At 42.9% G+C, this 20148-nt stretch overlaps 1 protein-coding gene across 1 annotated transcript; it reads left to right on the forward strand.

Moving 5' to 3' along the window:
* The first annotated feature begins 274 nt into the window (after positions 1–274).
* Positions 275–3713, forward strand: tmem263 (transmembrane protein 263). Its single transcript, XM_076985109.1, has 3 exons — positions 275–517; positions 1311–1381; positions 2045–3713. The coding sequence occupies exons 2-3, from the start codon at positions 1318–1320 to the stop codon at positions 2341–2343; spliced, it is 363 nt and encodes a 120-aa protein (XP_076841224.1). The 5' UTR covers positions 275–517; positions 1311–1317; the 3' UTR covers positions 2344–3713.
* Positions 3714–20148: the final 16435 nt, after the last annotated feature.

A 20148-nucleotide genomic window follows, 5' to 3' on the forward strand; every position in this document is an offset into this window, starting at 1 on the left:
CGTGGTTTGATGTTTGGTGTAACTTTACAGCACACTGAAATTCGCAATTTCTTAGCATTGCATTACTTCATATTTGACAACGTATGATGGCATCTATTTGTGGATCTATTTTCAGGGTAAAGGCCGACTTGAACAACATCGCTCCTCTCCAAGGCCTAACCACGTTTCACTGGGCTTCAACACCAGTAATGCAAATACATGTTCGTTTGTCATTCACAAGTACCATATATTGTGTGTAGGTACACCTATGCCCATTTTTCTCTGCAGGTCCGTACGCGCCGTGGTTTGGACCTGCAGCGCGTCACTTCCTGTCCGAGGTATCCGCGTTGGTAACCAACTGCTCGGTTAAAAGAGCAGGACGCCACGTACACGTCATTACAGCCAGAACATGGTGCGGACGGCACATTTGACAGACTTCAGATAACTTTTAAAGTAGCAGCACACTTTGTTTCGAGCAACCGAGGGCAGCAGAGAAAACTATTGCAAGTTTCCCAGACTGTTGCAAGTTCTTGAACGCGTAAGTATCCTGTAGCTAGCATTAGCTGACTAGCAACTTCTTGTACACCGTCTTGTGTGTTTATCTAGTTAGCTAGCAGGCGCGCTGTTTACTTAGCTAGCAAGGAAGCAAAGTATAGTTAGCAAACTTTCTGAAGTGTTAAAAACAACCACGAAAAGTCAGTTTTTCCCAGCAACTTTTAAACCAATGAAGTCTTCATTCGCTTGACACTGCTTTCTGGTGCCATATTGGAGCCAGCTGGAGGGAACTGGTGGATTGAGCAAGACTGGCATGTCTACGTGTAACTGAACCCCCTCATGAGTTATTATTTCACTGTGCTTTAGCCCCATGTCTGGCATCTCACAGTTAGGCCTGCATATTGGGTATTGACTCTGGCTTCAAAGTTATCTAAGCTCAGATGCTGATATGTAGCTTTCTAACAGTTTAGATTAGAATAAGATGGGGGGAAAGAACAACTTATCGTTTTTTTGTCCAGTCTGTTTCGCGTATTTGGTGCGGCAAGGTTATATTTTGTGTGTTGGTTTCAAACACAAGAGGGCATTCACAAATGTGAGGTCTGGGTGTTGTCAGTAGTATAACTTTTAAAGCCAAATACAAACCTGACTGGTTGTAAACTGGTCTGGTTTGTTCTTGTGCGCTCAGTAGCGCACCCAAGCTCTAGTGAGCCTTTGGCTTTTTTGGTCTTTTTCAAATCCTCCATGCTGACATAAAGTATAATTAATTGGCAAAGTTGTTTACTTTTTCAACTCAAATATGAAGGATTACTTTCAGTCGCTTCTGTTCCCCTCCACAGATAAACTATGAGTAAAGTAGAGGAACAACAACCCGAAGTGCCTGCCTACTTAAAGGATGAGCCTCCGGCAGGTAATTCATGACAATAGTAGACTTCAAAGTGTTTCTCATACCTGCTAAATGTGGCTGTAATTACATAAGGGAGTCACATGGTGGTGCTCTTGTGCCATTCAGAGCTGTGTTGTTGACGAAGTTTTCCAACACTGCTCTCTTTACTCACTCCAACTTAAGACAAGGACCTTTGTATATCTTTGTTGATTCTTAGTTTTCTTACTTCTCAACAGTAGTAGTTAAAATTGCCTTCTGTGTATCTCCTACAGGAGTTCACGAAGACACCACGTGTGTGTATTTTAAAGCAGAGAACGCCTCCCGATCAATTTAATTTATGTAAATGAATGCCACAGGTTCCAGAATTCCCTCTTTAGTAAAGCCACCCCCTAGTTTCATAGGCATGTTCCTCTACTGTACCTCTAGTGTTTAGCCACAATGTGTTTCCATAGTGATTTTTAATGCAACTTGTTTGATATTAACAGATGGGATTCGAGTGCCTATGATCTCCTTAAAAATGTCTGTATATCTGAACCGCTAGTTTCTGTGAATTGTCAGTTCTTCCGTGTCGTAGATCCCTTCGTTCATCTCAGTAGGGCAATTACTCGAAATGTTGGCTTGCATTCTGTGAAGAGATTGCAGTTTTCGCCTGCTGCTGATTTGCTTGTGCTGTTGTTTGTCTTACAGATGTGAATAAGGACCACGCTCAGTCGCAGCCTGGCATGTTTTCCAGAGTGACGGGGGGGCTGTTCAGTGTCACCAAAGGTGCTGTTGGGGCCACCGTTGGTGGAGTGGCCTGGATTGGGGGGAAGAGCCTAGATCTCACTAAAACTGCTGTCTGCACAGTCGCGTCTGTTCCTGCTGTGGGGGTGGGGTTAGTAAAAGGGGGCGTGTCTGCAGTGGCTGGAGGAGTGTCTGCAGTGGGCTCAGCGGTTGCTAGTAAAGTTCCAATTGGAGGCGCTAAAAAAAAGGACAAATCTGACTGAAGTTGGGGAGATCCGATCATGATCATCGGTGACTATTGCATGACTCCTCGGTTGGTGGATGGTTGGTTTAATATTCAAAAAGTGTTGGCGGCATATTCATGTGTGAGATCTGGCCTATAAGATGATGACCCCAATACGCTGGAGCTTCAATCTGTTCCTTAGAAGGGCACCTCTGTTTTTGTTTGTCACAAGTGGTGTCTTGTTGACTGACAGGGAGTGAATGCAGTGTTCCATCCAATGGCAAAAATGTGTTGAAATGTGAACTGCCATGGTTTTGTTATTTTTTGTTTTGCGTGAGAGACCATGGTAACCGTGATGTTCCACCACAGTGCACCAGCCTTTGTCTTTTGAAAAAAACACCAAGCACCACACTAGTTTGAACCAGAGCCTTGTCGCCAGTTCATTGCAGGCCAAGTTCTGGATTAAGATGGACATAGCTTGGGTGTCCCCTCAAGGTACTGTAGAAGAGAATCTGTGCCCCGGGGGCGCGATGGCAGTGGTCCCTCTGTTTGATTGATTTTGTTTGTGAGATTATTGCCTCTGGGGGTCCAAGATGAGCCATAATGTACTCACACAGCTTTGCTCCCATCTCTCTCTGTATATATCTCCCTCTCTCTCCCTCTCACATAGCCCTTTGCTCATTTCTTTCTCTGTCTCCCCCAAACACACAGCTTTGATCTCTCTCTCTCTCTCTCATACACACACACACTCCCTTCACTCATTTCTCTCTCACGCTTGTGTGCTATCCTCATGTTGGCTGCAGTCCAGTTCAACCTTGAGACTACAGACGTGAACTAATGTGGTCAACATGCCAAAGAAAAGTGTCAGGAAGTTCCGTTGTCCCTGCATTTTGGCAGCAGTCTCTCCTAAAACAATCGGTGTGTCTGCGTTGCTCTTTACAGAAATAAACATATGTTAATGTCAGTGCCACAAACGAAAACGGTGGCTTGTTTGTGGACTGTAGCCTTGGAATGAAGGCTGTGTGTCAGGGTCTGGTGTGATTATAGCAGTATTTCTTTTTCTTGTGGAAAGGTTCATAGTGCTCATCCACTTTTTCGTCTCATTCATTTCGCAGTTTGAATGTTTGTACAGGCCAAGGTTGAATCTTTTTTTTTTTTTTTTTTTTAATATATATTTTGTAGAAGTTGGGGGTTGACCAGAATCTGTATCAGTTCTGTGTTAAACATCTATTTTTCTTCAACCAAAGTGTGCAAATATGTAGTCTTCTGTCTCTGCTGCATTTAATGTAGGTTCTTTGTATAATGAAGATATGTACTCCGTTTTGTTTTAGATTTTAGCGATGTGTTTATCTTACATACACATATAATTCTTGAATTATTTTGAATTCAATAAAGAAATCTGATCTTGCATTTTGTCTTGGGTGGACTGTCTTTCTTCTGGTGCTCACCCACAGAACCACTTAACAAAGTCAAAACTGTGTTCCAACCTATCAGAAGCACAGGACCAGTCCCGAGGTCATTTGACGTGATGTGTATGGCAGCTACTTTCAGGATGTGGTGATGGGTCTCCCCCATCGGTCACCTCCAGGTAAGGGTTTCATTCCTCATACCACTCAGTGAGTGTCTCCAGAATGGACTGCAAGCCTTCACTGATGCTCCAATAAAGGGGTGTGGTAATGAATAAGAGAGAATACTGCACTCTGGTCTAGTACGAAGACTTTTCCCCAGAGAGAAAAAGTGGATGTCAAAAAAGTGAAAGATGCATTTTTATGTATGTAACAGCACACAATGGCAGCTAGTAATCAATGTGAGCTTTATCACCGCATAGTAAACAAGAACAAAAAAGATATTTAAGTGAAAGCTGTTCCATAAAGTGACCGAGTGTAATCGCTAGTTGGGTTTTATAGTGACACTGCTCTAGTTAGATAGGCATATCCTGGATCTTGTCTGTTCTACCTCCTCAATTGCCCCTCTTAATCTGCATGTTACTGATTTTAATGTCTCTGATCATAGAGCTGTAGTTTTTAAGTTATCGTTATCTTTCTGCACTAAGAGAACGCATCTTCCTCGTAGTATTACTTTTAGGAATCTTAAGAACATCTGCCCTTCAGTTTTTGCTAGGTCCCTCAACCAGATCCCTATTCCCCAGATTATATCCTCGCCTGAGATGTTGGTTGATCATTATAACTATGCTGCTACTACATTGCTAAATCTACATGCCCCACTCCAAAATCGAGTTGTAACTTTTCGTCATTCGGCCCCATGGTTCACCCCTGAGCTTAGGTCACTCAAAGCTAAAGGCCGTCAGATGGAGCGGCTTTTCAGAAAAACAGGTCTGACAGTTCACGCGTTAGCTTATAAAGATCACACTCAGTTGTACAAGGCTGCGCTACTCAAGGCTAAGGTTGATTTTAATACTACTAATATTGCCAATTGCCATGGCAATGCGAGAGCACTGTTCTCTACAATAAATAAACTCCTGCAACCTGCAAACAGCTTTCCATTAACCCCTTCATCAGCCCTTTGTAATGACTTCCTGGTGTTCTTCACTGAGAAAATTGAGAGTATTTACGCTGAATTTCATTCTGTTCCGTGTACTTCGGGTTGCCCTGTACCACACTCTTTAGTCTCAACGCCACTATCTGTTTTTCACCTGGTGGAGGAGGGTTTCATTGTTGGTCTTATTAAAGGGGCTAGATCTACTACTTGTGTTTTAGACCTCATGCCTACTCCCTTACTGAAGGCATGTCTAGCATCTGTCTGTCCACTCATTACTAGGTTTATCAGTGCTTCTCTTACCTCAGGCTTGGTTCCCTCTCACCTAAAGTTGGCTGCTATTATGCCGATCCTACAGAAGTGTGGCCTCTCACCCACTGATCTAAATAATTATCGTCCCATATTGAACCTCCCCTTTCTGAGCAAAATTCTGGAGCGCTGTGTGTCCTTACAATTACAGGAACACCTTCTGAGGAACGACCTATTTGAACATTTTCAATCTGGTTTTAGATCTAATCACAGCACTGAGACGGCCCTGGTTAGGGTCATGAATGACTTACTGCTGGCAGCAGATTCAGGTCAGGTGAGCATTCTTGTTCTCCTTGACCTTACCGTTGCGTTTGATCGGCTGGAATCGTGGATTGGTCTTACTGGCTTGGCCTTACAGTGGTTCAGGTCTTACTTAGCAGGTAGGCGGCAGTTCGTTTCTCTGGGTAGTTTCAGATCCAACACTGTCTCTTTAGATTGCGGTGTCCTACAGGGTTTGGTTTTGGGCCCTATTCTTTTTAACATTTACATGCTCCCTCTTGGCAATATTTTCAGTCAACATGGCCTCCAGTTTCATTGTTATGCTGATGATACTCAAATCTACATTAGCACTCAGCCTTCATCTGTATTGCTGCTTAACGCTCTGCTAGACTGTCTGGCTGATATTAAGCACTGGATGCTCAGTAATTTTTTTTATTTTAACAATAATAAGTCAGAAGCCATGCTCGTTGCTACATCATCTACCCTCAATAAGATTGGACAGACCAGTTTTTCCATACCTGGTTTTATTTCCTCTTCTGTGGCACAGGTTCGCAATCTTGGTGTCATACTTGATTCCACCCTCTCTCTTGAGGCACACATTAACAACATTACCAAAATAGCCTTCTTCCACCTCAAAAACATAGCTCGCCTACGTCCTTCCCTGTCTGACTCTGTGGCTGAGACCCTTGTTCATGCCTTTATTACATCTCGGCTTGACTATTGCAATTCTTTGCTTATTGGGCTCCCTGCCAGTAGCCTTAAGAAGCTGCAATATGTCCAAAACTCTGCAGAAAGAGTTCTCACCTGCTCCAGGAAGTGGGATCACATAACCCCGATCTTAAAAGATCTGCACTGGCTTCCTGTCCTTGACGGGATTAAATTCAAGATTGTATTGTTGGTTTTTAAATCCATTCATGGGTTGGCACCGTCTTTCTGACATCGTGTCCCCCTATGCTCCGTCACGTGCACTGCGGTCTGCTGATGCCCACCGGATGGTTGTGCCGCACACAAAACTCCGTAAAAACGGGGATCGAGCCTTTAGTGTTGTGGGCCCTAAGTTGTGGAAGTCTCTCCCTTTATCTCTCCGCTCCTGTACATCATTGTCTGTTTTTAAGAAGCTCTTAAAAACACACCTTTTTGAATGTGCTTTTTAGAAGGTTTACATTGTTTCTTTTATTCTATTAACTGTTTTATCAATTGTTATTTTATTTTTATTTTTTATTGTTTTTAAATTGATCTACCGTTTGTTTCTTATTTTTAATCTGTAAGCGTCTTGGGTGGCTTGAAAGGCGTCTTAAATAAAATTCTATTATTATTATTATTATTATTAGATTGTTAGTTTGCAATATGAGAACATTTGAAAATGATTTGCAGTCTTTTTGAATGGAGTTAGTTTTTTTTGTTCAACTGCCTAAATAGCAAAATGGCTTGTATTTATCTGGTTTTGTACTATTCAGTCTAGTAATCAGCCATGTTGTTCTCTGATGACTAGAGTGTATGTTCTTTATCTTAGCACACAGGAAGAATGGGTCTAAATCCATTTACAGCCAATAGCAAGAGGGACTTAACCCTTGAATCACCAGGCTTGAAAGTATGTGGTGACAGTGTGCCTTCAGGGAACAGCGAGTCAAATGGTTCATGCCTGTTTTCTCTCTCTCTTCTTTGTGTCTGATCCCAAGCCCTGATTCAACCAGCCTTTAAGTGACTCACTAATGATGCCACAAAGATATTCACCATAAGCACACGGTCTTCTACTTCAAACACCCAACATAAGTGGGCAGACATTGTTAAAGAGGTGGGCAGAGGGCTGTCTTGAGCAGCAACAAACACAAACATTCACTGTATTGGGTGTCCTGCTGCGAACACAAGCCTAGCTCAGACAAGGAAGGGTGTGTGACTTGTACTACATGCTTCCTGTATCTGTCCTCATTTGAATAGTTCAGCACCCTGAAATGCCCTGTAGAAGTCGCAGGTAGCAGCACTTCAATGACTTTGTAACCCCATCAAAGCAAGACACAAGCTCAGAAAATGAGATTGTATGCCTATTAATCTGATAGGAGTCTAAGGAAAACAGTCAAGCTGTTCAGCATGATGGGATGTCTGAGATTCATGATTAAATTTAAAGGGCATAAATGCATAATAACACTTTAAGGAGAAGGAAATAATGCAGCCTATTGTTGAAGTCAGACCTGTGAGTAATTTATTTAAATACATCAGGATAAAGGAAAGATGTGTGATGTCTGTGTAAAATGGGATGGTGTTTCTCACTAGGAGGAGATTAAAGAGGTGGTGTGTCTCAATAGGAAATTAAAGGGGTGGTGTCTCATCAGGAGGAAATTTATAGGCATGTTGTCACATCAGGAGGAGATTAAAGGGGTGGTATCTCACCAAGAGGAGATCAAAGGGGGTTGTGTCTCACCAAGAGGAGATTAAACGAGTGTGTCTCATCAGGAGGCAATTAAAGGTGTGGTGTGACATCAGGAGGAGATTAAAGGGGTGGTGTCTCTCACCAGGAGAAGATTAAAGGAGTTGTGTATCTCACCAGGAGGAGATTAAAGGCATGGTTTGTCTCATCAGGAGGAGATAAAAGGGGTGGTGTGTCTCATCAGGATGAGAATAAAGGCATGGTGTGTATCACCAAGAGGAGATTAAACGAGTGTGTCTCATCAGGAGGCAATTAAAGGTGTGGTGTGTCATCAGGAGGAGATTAAAGGAGTGGCATATCTCACCAGGAGGAGATTAAACGAGTTTAAAGGCATGGTGTGTCTCATGATCAGATTAAAGGGGTGGTGTGTCTCATCAAGAGGAGTTTAAAGGGGTGGTGTGTCTCATCAGGATGAGATTAAAGGGGTGGTGTGTCTCATCAGGAGGAGTTTAAAGGGGTGGTGTATCTCACCAAGAAGAGATTAAAGCTTGTTGGCTTGGGGATATGCTATCCATTTGTACCTTGTGCTACATGAATGTATTCTTCACTCCTGACTCCATTTATCAAACATGAAAATGTTTATCTGCGTTTCAGTAATACAGGTAATACAGCTTTAACCATAGTGCAAAAGTAAACTCACAGCTCATGTGATTGACAGTCATGTTGAGGATCAGCTATGGGACAGGTGTGTATTAAAATAACAAAGAAGTCATGAGACACCTGTGCAGGTGAGATATATACCCAAATGATATTGAATTGCAACTCTTAGTTTGAACACGACATGCTCTCGACGTGAGCAGTGGGTCTGCCAATTTCTGTGTAAACAGGAAAGTCTGAATTATTTATTTGGCCACAATTTGATTCATGTAGCCTGAAACAATGAGATGCAGGAAATGTTTTTTTCTTTATTAAATCATTGCTGTTATAGCCCAAAGAGCAATAAAGAATCAAAGCTGCATCTCTGCTTTGATCTTAGATTCTGATTGGGAAATTCATCTGAAAGACTGACATGTTGCATTGCCCTAAAGACATTTTTTTTTTTTTACAAATTTTGAATTGTGGACCTTTTATTTTTAATTGCAGACAATTTATAATTTATAACCCTTAACAAATGATGTGCCAATGTCATTGATGTGTAACCTGGTGAGATGGATTAGTGAGTCAATGTCTCATTTGTACAACTTGGTGAAGCCACTCTTGGTAATGTTGTTACCGAGGGGGTTCAGGCCCTATGCAGAACAGCAGCAGGGACAGGACAAATCCCGCACTTCATGGTGACTTGTGCTATTGGCCAGTAGTAGCCCCCAAAGTTGTCTTCCACAGCCCTGAGTCCCTCACAAAGTCTCTTACATGCTCTTGAGTGGACATTCCAGGATCCATGTGCTAAATCACAGGCTTAGTCTGTATTAAAATGCAGACTGTGCACAGGGTGGTCTGTCTGGTATTTGTCTTACAGTCTTGAGTGACTGTTCTATCCACTGGAGTCTGACCATGTGTCTGTGGAGCTTGGGGGTTAATTCCCCATTAAGGGAAGCTGCAGGTTGGGGAGGGGCAATGCCCTTCATTCTACTGCCCCAACACCTGATTGGGTACCGGTTTAAGAAGGAAAACCATCAGTATACAGTGGGCTGCAGCTGAACCACGTGAAGGGCAACCGAATCAGGAGTGTACACCAACACTCACCTGTACACCAACACTCACCTGTACACCAACATTCACCTGTACGCCAACACTCAACTGTACGCCAACACTCAACTGTACGCCAACACTCAACTGTACGCCAACACTCAACTGTACGCCAACACTCAACTGTACGCCAACACTCAACTGTACGCCAACACTCACCTGTACGCCAACACTCACCTGTACTCCAGCACTCACCTGTACTCCAGCACTCACCTGTCCGCCAACACTCACCTGTCCGCCAACACTCACCTGTCCGCCAACACTCACCTGTCCGCCAACACTCACCTGTACGCCAGCACTCACCTGTACGCCAACACTCACCTGTACGCCAGCACTTACCTATACACAAACTCTCACCTGTACACCAACACCCACCTGTACACCAACACCCCCCCCCCCCCCCCCCCGCTTACGTCATTGGAATTTCCTCTGTAGCAGACAATCCTTATGTTAGGTCTTATAGTATATAATATAGCCACACATCAAAGCTGTTTCTGACAGCTGACTGGTTTATACTTGACGCGTCGCGAGGGTCCGCGCGGCGAAATTACATGAATGACATGAAAATGAGGGCCTCACGCGCTGTCGATTCGCGAGGTCGTGCACCTCTCGAATTTTGTAACAGTCATGTTTGCAGGGTTCATACACCTTTATAAGGTTGAATTCAAGCACTTGTACATCACTTTCAAGGTCCATTTCAATATTTCACGACACGTTAAACTTAAATAAGTTAAATATTTATACATATACTCGAAATGATTCGCTTTTTTAATCACATTATTTAATGGTTGTTCATTTTCAAAACGCCCAATCTTAACAACTTCACGTTCTCTCATGTTTCGTCCTGGAATTACAAGAGGCTCGTATTTGTTAACGTAATACAAGTAGGGTTGCCACCTGTCCCGGTTTTACGTCGCTGTTTTAATGTCCCGGTTTTCACTAGGTTAGTTTAAACGACTGTTTAGAATGTTTCTGCACACTTTAAATCCGTCTTTTTTCTCGCTGTGTCCATTTTACACCCCCGGTAACATTTTACGTTTGCGTATGACAGTGTGTCCTTGTTTTTTGTCAGACCTAGGTGGCAACCCTAAATACAAGAGAACTGTTCAGTCAGATAGATATTTGTTGTGAAACGAAGTAGTTACAGTTTCAAGTATTTTCAAGTACTTTAGCCTACTTTAGCACTTTTCAAACCTGGAACACAATGCAACATTAAAATTCGTCAGGTAAATATTTTTCCTTTCTTTTCTGCGCTCCAGATTTCTGTTTACTTTAACTATCCACCACTGTATTTCCCGCTGTTGGGCGGGTACCAGCTGGCTACGGTCGGTGCTGGATCAAACCATTTTTCAGTGGGAGGCGGGGGTGTATGCACTTAATGGAAAATATGCAGATAGGTTAAAAACATATATTTTTAGCCATTGAGCTTATTTTGAGTACAGAATTTTATATTAATGAAAGATTTTAAGATTATTTAAAATTATAGACTTTAAATAAAAAATAAATTGCTGGGCGCTTTGATGCCCCCCCCCCGGCCATGGGGCCCGGGACAACAGACCCGGTTGTCCCCCCCTGTCGACGGGGCTGCCCACCTGTACACCAACACCCACCTGTACACCAACATTCACCTGTACACCAACATTCACCTGTACACCAACACTCACCTGAACGCCAGCACTCACCTGTACGCTAGTACCCACCACCTATACACCGACACTCACCAGTACACCAACTCTCACCTGTACATCGACACTCACCTGTAATGATTATCTCATTGAAAAATTGGGATCAGTTGGGATCAGTTGGGCTGATGTGTTGGAGGTAGGAACAATGGACAAGCATTAGGATCTGAGGGAAACTGATGCCAAGAGCATCTCCAGAACAGTAGGTCTTGATTGGCCAAACGTGGACTAAGGAAAGATGAGCAGTGAACCTGTGGCAGATCCATGGTCACCCAGGGCTCACGGGAGCATGTGGAGAGGTTAGCAAGAACTGGACTGATCCCTATACAAGATCTACTTGTAACGAAAATGACAGATGAAGTCACTACTCGTTATGTGAGAAACATATCAGAACACAGTGCATCACAGCTTGCTGTGTATGAGTCTCCATAGTTGTTTAATGCAACGTTTTTGCAAAGTAGCTTTATACAATTAGATTGTAGAACGAAGCATCTACTGCCAGTTGACCTTAAACTGTTAACATATAAGTAATGATCTGGTTTTACAGTACACTGTCCCAAAACCTTTGTGGCTTGTCCACATGACTTTTGGCATACTGCAGTCGACTTTTCTTGTTCTTTGGAGTCAGCAAGGGGGTGCGTCTGGGCGTTCTGGCATGGAGGTCTTCGTTATGCAGTGCGCGCCTTATTGTCTGAGCTGAAACTTCAGTGCCCACATCTGACAGGTCTTTTTTCAGTTCCTTAGCAGTCACGCGGGGATTTTTCTCCACATTACGCTTCAGGTAGCGCACAGCAGTCGCGGTCAGGATCTTCTTTCTGCCACGACCAGGTAACGTTTCCACTGTGCCCTTTAACTTGAACTTGCGAATGATACTTCCGATAGTGTCTCTTGGAATATTTAACAACTTCGCAATCTTTTTATATCCATTGCCATTCTTGTGAAGAGCAATAACCTCTTCTCTTGTCTTCTGGGACCATTCTCTTGCCTTCACCATGCTTGGAAACACACCAGTAGATGTCTAGAAGGAGCTGAGTATCACAGTCCTTTTAAATCTGCCTAATTGGTGCTTATCATGCTTGATTGCTGCTCGTTGACATCCACAGATGTTTTCAATACCTGATGGAAAACACTGGAATGAACCTCTGTTCTTAGGAGTGGTAGTCGTAAAGGGGTTGAATAATTGTGTCAATGAAGAAATCACAAAAAGGCCATTAAATACTTTATGACAAAAAAAATTGATGCTATCTTAGTTGCATTACAAATGTGCACTGAATTCCATAAAACCCTTCGCAGCATTGGGGGTTGAATAAATTTGATCACAACTGTAGATACCCCAAATTGTTCTGGTTTATCATGAACATCATGTTGGAGGTACCTTGTTAAACAAACATGATCCCTTTAGGAACCACAAATTTCCCTTCTGTCCTCACATTTAAACCCTTAATTACTTAGCAGCCAAACAAAACTTGCTGATCAATCACTATAGTCCATCCCAGCCACCTCACTCCACTGGGGAAGGACTGCTGTTAATGCCTTAGATCAGGGATGTCAAAGTCAAATGCACCGAGGGCCAAAAAACCAAATTTGCTACAAGCCGAGGGCCGGACTGGTTCAATGTTTATTAAAACATTGAAATGATTGCACATAGCCTATTGAACCAAGACCTAACACAGTGTTTATTATTTAATGCTTAAATGAATAAAGCAATACTTTCTTATGGATCTGTCAGTAATTTCAAGTGAAAAAAATTTTCAACAAGCAAACAGATAAAAACAAACTTCCTTCAAAGAAAACATGTCCTGTACATTAAATGAATAAAGTAATAAAGGTTTGAAAAGTGCTGGAATTTAGGCTAAAGTACTTGAAAATGCTTGAAATTGTAACTACTTCGTTTCACAACAAATATCTGTCTGACTGAACAGTTAACAAATACGAGCCTCTTGTAATTCCAGGACGAAACATGAGAGAACGTGAAGACGTTAAGATTGGGCGTTTTGAAAATAAACAACCATTAAATAATGTGAATAAAAGCGAATTATGTCGAATCATTTCGAATATATGTATAAAAATTTAACTTAATTAAGTTTAACGTGCTGGTGCGCACAACGTTACAAAATTCGAGAGGTGCACGACCTCGCGAATCGACAGCGCGCGACGCCCTCGCCCACGGGCGGAGCCACTGCGATTACGTCATTTTCGCCGAGCGGACCTTTGCCGCTTGTGTGCGCTGCAGTGACTTCGCGGGCTACCGTTGCATTGTGGGGAATGTAGTGTTTGTGCGTGCAAAACACCAGCGGGCGGCTGTGGCCTGCGGGCCGGTTCTAATAGTAATTAAATATCATCCAGGGGGCCATAGATAATCAATTCGCGGGCCGGATCTGGCCCGCGGGCCTTGACTTTGACATATGTGCCTTAGATCATGTGTATCTTGGTAGATGATGTTTCATTGCACTTCTGTAGTTTTTGTTTCCTGTAGTGTTTGTTTCCTGTAGTGTTTGTTTGTTGTAATGGTTGTTTCCTGTAGTGTTTGTTTCCTGTAGTGTTTGTTTCCTGTAGTGTTTGTTTTTTGTAATGTTTGTTTCCTGTACTGTTTGTTTCTTGTAGTGTTTGTTTTCTGTAGTTTGTTTCGTGCAATGTTTGTTTCTTGTAGTGTTTGTTTACTGTAGTGTTTGTTTCGTGCAATGTTTGTTTCCTGTAGTGTTTGTTTCTTGTGGTGTTTTTCTTGTTCTTCTTCCTCACCCCTTTAAACAATGTATTATAGGTAGTTCAATAACAATCATAACTTGCCAGGTTCTTGTTTTTTGTTGTAGCAGCTATGTTAATTCTCGGATTTCTCTTGCTATTCATGCATTAGTTGATGTATCACTGACAGCGGCGTCTGCCCCTCTAGTTCAAGGTTCAGGATAAAGCGTTTCTTATTCCGGATGATGTGGGGCAGGTGTGTTGTGTTAGGTGTGGAGACATGTGACCACTGGCCTCCATCTGGTGTGGAGTGTGAACGACCTTCTGAAAGTTCGCTCTTCACCACAGGAAACAGGCAGTGATCCATGTGGCAACTTTCAGTGAACACGCAGTTCACCTTGCCCTGGACGGATGGTTTCCTGCTGTAGTTTTTTACCTGTCTGATTTTGTGACATGTTCAAATTTGCCATTACTAAACATCCTTGATAATGTTAATTTGATGTGACATAATGTAATCTGTACATGATCACTGAGAATTCTGAAGTCTGGTGTTATTTCTTTTAAATCAACACAAATCATTACATTTGTTGATGAATCCTTTCAGTAGATTCTGATATCAGGAATGTGAGGAGAGGAGTGTTGGAGAAGGAGTCCCTTTATAAAGCCAGAATACACAGTCTGAGTTTGGGGACTGTAGAGTTCATAAAGATGCTTTAATTTAATTAACAATCAGATTGTTTTGCTTTTACTGTTTATTGGAAGAATGGGAAGCCATGTTGGATACGGTTGGCAGAGTTTATTAAAAATAATATATAGTAATTAATCATTTATATTATATATGAATGAATGTTAATTTTTGTGTGTTCCTCTATCACACAAACACAGACGCGTTTTCCAAACTATTCTGGCCTTCACATTTACACTTTTGATTTCTGCAAAATGAAAATGACTTATTGTTACTGGACCCATAATGTACCAGTAATGTTACTGGATTATAGGTGAGTCACAAGACGTTATACTTTTACTTATTATGTGTAGTTACCAGTAGTTTTATACTGCTTAACTTTAATTAAAATCCTGTAGTTTAAAATTTCTCTAGTTACCTTTACCTTTCATCAGAATTTATTGCTTACATCATGTCTTGTTTTAATGATGCTTTTCAATTGATTCTGTGGTGAATGTCTATGAGTCCCAGTCCTAGTGCAGGCTTTCAAAAGTCATCATGTCGTCATGTCCCAGCGTCATGGTTCTGTCTATCTAACTGCCTCTTCTCCATACTTCAGCAGAAACACTGAGTGGGGTTTGGAGTCACAGTTTTTCATGTGATCGGCTGTTATAAAGAATCATTATCCTTTTATTAGGTGTTGCATATGCATGAATGTGTATCTAAACTAACGAGGGAGTTGTTCGTTAAGCACAAACTTTAGTATTAATACTGACATGAGACTTTGTTAAGGCACATTGGGGCGGTATTGATTAGGAGTCTTTCATTCAAACATTTCATCCTGACACATTTATGGACAGATAAGACGGAGCTACAGCGCTGAGGTAATTGCTTTTAAATGAGCTGGACCTGCAGGACATTTGAAATGTGAATGATAGCAGATGGGTCACCTTTTCCCTTAACACACCCACAGGTTTCTGAACACTTCAATCTAAAATGATACATTGTTTCAGTAAGGTGTTGTTAGCACTGCGCTACAAGCATGTCCATGAAAAATGTAAACACTTTATGAAACACCTTCACAGGGCTGAAACTCCACCTGCCCCTTAGAGAAGGACAAACACAGTACGATTCTGTCCCTTTCATCACTGATAAGAGCTCTGATTTTAAAGCTCTCTCTCTCTCTCTCACACACACACACACTCTCTCTCTCTCTCTCTCTCTCACACACACACACACACACACACACACACACACACACACACACACACTTGGTAAAGTGTCAATCTAGATTAGCCAATAAACCTCCTATGATCTATTTAGTTCAAGCCCATTAGGCCTTGATCTTCCTAACTGAAAGGCAAAAAACAAACAACAACAACAACAACAATGCTCCATGGAAACATCCATGAAGGTGCCTGATTGGGTAATGCAGAGCTCTGGTGAAGGAGAGGAAGGTGTGAACCCTGCACTCAGACTCACACTATTCAACAAACGTGCATTTTAAATCCTATTATTAGAATCACTGGCTTGCGTTAGCTGACAGAATATCTCAGTGTATTTTTTTATTGTGAGAACAGAGGGATTGTCTCTGGGATACATATACAATCTTTCTGAATTGTACCTGTGTGGTACAAAGGGTCAGGAATTGGGACTGAACGCGATGGTACTTACAGAGCTTGAAGTCCGATTAATATTTATGATGTTTATTACAAAGAAAAAATGAGATTGAGGCTATTGTACACAAGCTGTGAATCAAATCCAACCGCCAGCTGCTGTTTGCAGAGTGATCCTCACTCGTGTGGATTAAAAATTCCTCTGCGATGTTGGTTCAGGTGGCTTGAAAAAGCCCAGTCATTAATGCAGGATGGCGAGCTCAGTCCAGGTTAACTAGACTGGAAACTCCATGCTTGCAAGGTCCCAGACAGAGAACAGGGTCTGCGGGGTCCCACAGCCCAATCAGGTAGGGAGATGAAGTGAGTTTACACTAATTAAATGTGCCATATGTCGTCAGTACTCTCTGGCTCCCTGGACAGATGCTTTGGGAGACCATCGTCCATGGGACTGAAGATGCATGCCAAGTGAAGAGCCACTACAGGCATGAGTGTGTGTGTAGCTCAGGTGATGTGTGTGTGTGTGTAGCGATGTGTGTGTAGCTCAGGTGATGTGTGTGTGTAGCGATGTGTGTGTAGCTCAGGTGATACGTGTGTGTAGCTCAGGTGATGTGCGTGTGTAGCTCGAGTGATGCATGTGTGTAGTTGATGTGTGAGGACATCACAGGTAGAGCCTGACGTAGCTGGTGAAGAGAACATCACAGGTGGAGCCTGACGTAGCTAGTAAAGAGAACATCACAGATGGAGCCTGACGTAGCTGGAGAAGAGAACATCACAGGTGGAGCCTGACGTAGCTGGTGAAGAGAACATCACAGGTGGAGCCTGACATAGCTAGTGAAGAGAACATCACAGATGGAGCCTGACGTAGCTGGAGAAGAGAACATCACAGGTGGAGCCTGACGTAGGTAGTGAATAGAACATCACAGGTGGAGCCTGACATAGCTAGTGAAGAGAACATCACAGGTGGAGCCTGACGTAGCTAGTGAAGAGAACATCACAGATGGAGCCTGACGTAGCTAGTGAAGCGAACATCACAGGTGGAGCCTGACGTAGCTAGTGAAGCGAACATCACAGGTGGAGCCTGACGTAGCTAGTGAAGAGAACATCACAGGTGGAGCCTGACGTAGCTAGTGAAGAGAACATCACAGGTGGAGCCTGATGTAGCTAGAAAAGAGAACATCACAGATGGAGCCTGACGTAGCTAGTGAAGAGAACATCACAGATGGAGCCTGACGTAGCTAGTGAAGAGAACATCACAGATGGAGCCTGACGTAGCTGGAGAAGAGAACATCACAGGTGGAGCCTGACGTAGCTGGAGAAGAGAACATCACAGGTGGAGCCTGACGTAGCTGGAGAAGAGAACATCACAGGTGGAGCCTGACGTAGCTAGTGAAGAGAACATCACAGGTGGAGCCTGACGTAGCTAGTGAAGCGAACATCACAGGTGGAGCCTGACGTAGCTAGTGAAGAGAACATCACAGGTGGAGCCTGACGTAGCTAGTGAAGAGAACATCACAGATGGAGCCTGACGTAGCTAGTGAAGAGAACATCACAGATGGAGCCTGACGTAGCTGGAGAAGAGAACATCACAGATGGAGCCTGGCGTAGCTAGTGAAAGAGGACATCCAGGCTGCACAGAGCTAGACACGCCGACCAATGAACAAAAAAAAGATCGAAGTGTAAGCTTATTCGTTTGACTGGGTTTAATTAACAGAGTGTGCTCTACTAATGTATTATTAGTTGGTCCCAGTGGTTTTCCCAGTGTTCCCAGTTAAAACACACGTTTGAGTATCTGTTTTGGGGAGCAACTAACCACACACCTGTCAAAAACTCCACAAACATTAGTCATGTCTGTTGTGATCATGGACTCCATGGCTGAGGAGAAGTTTTCACTCTGCTGGAGTTTAAGGTCAATGGTGGAGTTAAAGGTCGATTGCGCTCTGGTACTAAAAATTCTCACTCAGTGAATTTCTTCCTTCACACAGAAATGGTGTTCAGTCACTGCCATGTTCAGTCACTACTGTGTTTTCATTCTGTGTGAGGAAGGATGTTACGGCCACATTCTCAAATATATTAAATAAGACATCCAAAATGAAAACGCCACTTGTGAAGTGAAAAAAGAAAAAAATAAATGTTGAGGTTGAATTTAAAATTCTGTTCTATAGGACAGTGTGTGTGCGTGTGCATACAGTGTTATACCCAGTGAGACGGGGTAGATCACACAGGGCAGGAGGGGCAGGAGGACCTGCAGTGACTGCCCCTCGACAGTTCCACCAGAGCCCTGGTCATCAGGGCTAATGCTTTGATAAATTGATAATTTAACTTAAACATACCTCACCAGGCAGCTCCACACATCCTGATGTTCATTTACAGCAGACAAAAATCACACACTTAAACTGATCTTTCAAACGTGACTTACAGTACTGTGCACAAGTTTTAGACGGGTGTGGAAAAAAAGTAAGAATGCTTTTAAAAATATGAGTGTTAATGGTTAATTTAATTTTTTTAATTTAATACAATGTAAAGTGAAATCAAAATCAAATATTTGGTGTGGCCACCATTCAGTTCATCTAGGTACATTTTGAAACTTGGCCAGGGAGGCATGTAGACTTGCTCAGATCCTCCCGTCTCTTCCTGTAATCCCAGAGTGACTGATCTGTTGAGATCAGGGCTCTGTGGGGCCATATCATCACCTTCAGGACTCCTTGATGACATTGACATCTTAGTGATGTCGGCTGTATGTTTGGGGTTGGTGTCCTGCTGCAGAATAAATGTGGAGCCAATCAGACACCTCCCTGTCGATACTACATGATGGATAGGTATCTGCCTGTATTTCCCAGTATTGAGGACATTAACACTAATGTCCAAATATGTAACTCCATCTGCTGAGATGTAGCACAAACCTGCATGAAGACTCCACCATGCTTCAGTGTTGCCTGCAGACACTCATTATTGTACAGATCTTCAGCTCTTTGGTGAACAAACTGCCTTCTGTTATGGATTCAATGTTTCATGACTCATTACTCCAAATCACCTGCTGCTAGTTCTCTGCACCCTAGATCCTGTTTTTGTGCATAGTTGAGTTTCCTGGCCTTGTTTCCATGGTGAAGGTTTGGCTTTTTGGCCACATTCCTTCCATGAACACCACTCCCGGCCAGACGTCTCCAAACAGTAGATGGTGCCCCTGGTCCCACTGGTTTCTGCCAGTTCTGAACTGATGGAACGTCTGGACGTCATCCACATTCAAAAGGAGGTAAACATGATGTGTCTTTCATCTGCTCCTTGGCCGGCCACGGCGTCTATGGTCCACACAGTGTCTACTGTCCACAGTGTTTCTTTGTGCTTCTTCAAAAGAGCATGTGCAACATATCTTGAAGCCCCAGTCTGTTTTGATGTCTTTGCCTGGGAGAGTCCTTGTTGATGCAGTCTAAATGCCTTGTTGCTGTGCTCAGTCATGTCATGTTGACCTGTGTCAACCTCACCTTTGTAGCAAAGTTCCTCACCCCAGTTTTAAGCCTGGTATTAGTTAATGGACTCTGCAATCAGACAGTGCAGTGTTGTTCACTAGAAACTTGACATCAAAACCCACATTTGCCTCGTGGCTGTCTGATTTTCTCTGGAGTCGGCTGAATTATCACTGATTCAGTAAAGAAAACATGCTTCCTAGAGGGAAATGATTCCATCGGAACAGAGTGCTCTCATTATGTTTATGGAATGAGATTACGCTGACGCAGAAAAATGGACTGAGGGGGCAGGTGTTTTATTGCAATCACTGGTTGAATCTGACTGGCAGGAGACTTGAACCAAAGCTGCATGAATGAAGTCAAGGGCAAAATACCAGTCCATATGGAGGAAGGACCGGAGAGTACATCTGTGCAGTGGACTCCTTCTAAACACTTATTTTACCAAGCTAGTCCCACACTTGCCTTGAGTCTTACAGGTGCCTCGTTAGAACAAATGTTGCCTAAAGGTTAGAGACATGGACTTGGGCTGTGTGTGTGCGTGTGTGTGTGTGTGTGTTTACTCAAATGAACTCTTTCCTTGTTGTGTCTGTTTGGAGGACTACTTC

Source organism: Brachyhypopomus gauderio, chromosome 2 (assembly GCF_052324685.1).
Source record: "Brachyhypopomus gauderio isolate BG-103 chromosome 2, BGAUD_0.2, whole genome shotgun sequence".
In the NCBI taxonomy this organism is placed as follows: Eukaryota; Metazoa; Chordata; class Actinopteri; order Gymnotiformes; family Hypopomidae; genus Brachyhypopomus; species Brachyhypopomus gauderio.

Excerpts from the sequence above, each read along its gene's own strand:
- tmem263 (XM_076985109.1), top strand. The coding sequence starts at position 1,318 with ATGAGTAAAGTAGAGGAACAACAACCCGAAGTGCCTGCCTACTTAAAG. Across the intron at positions 1,382-2,044 it reads AAAGGATGAGCCTCCGGCAG|ATGTGAATAAGGACCACGCT; the intron begins GTAATTCATGAC and ends TTTGTCTTACAG.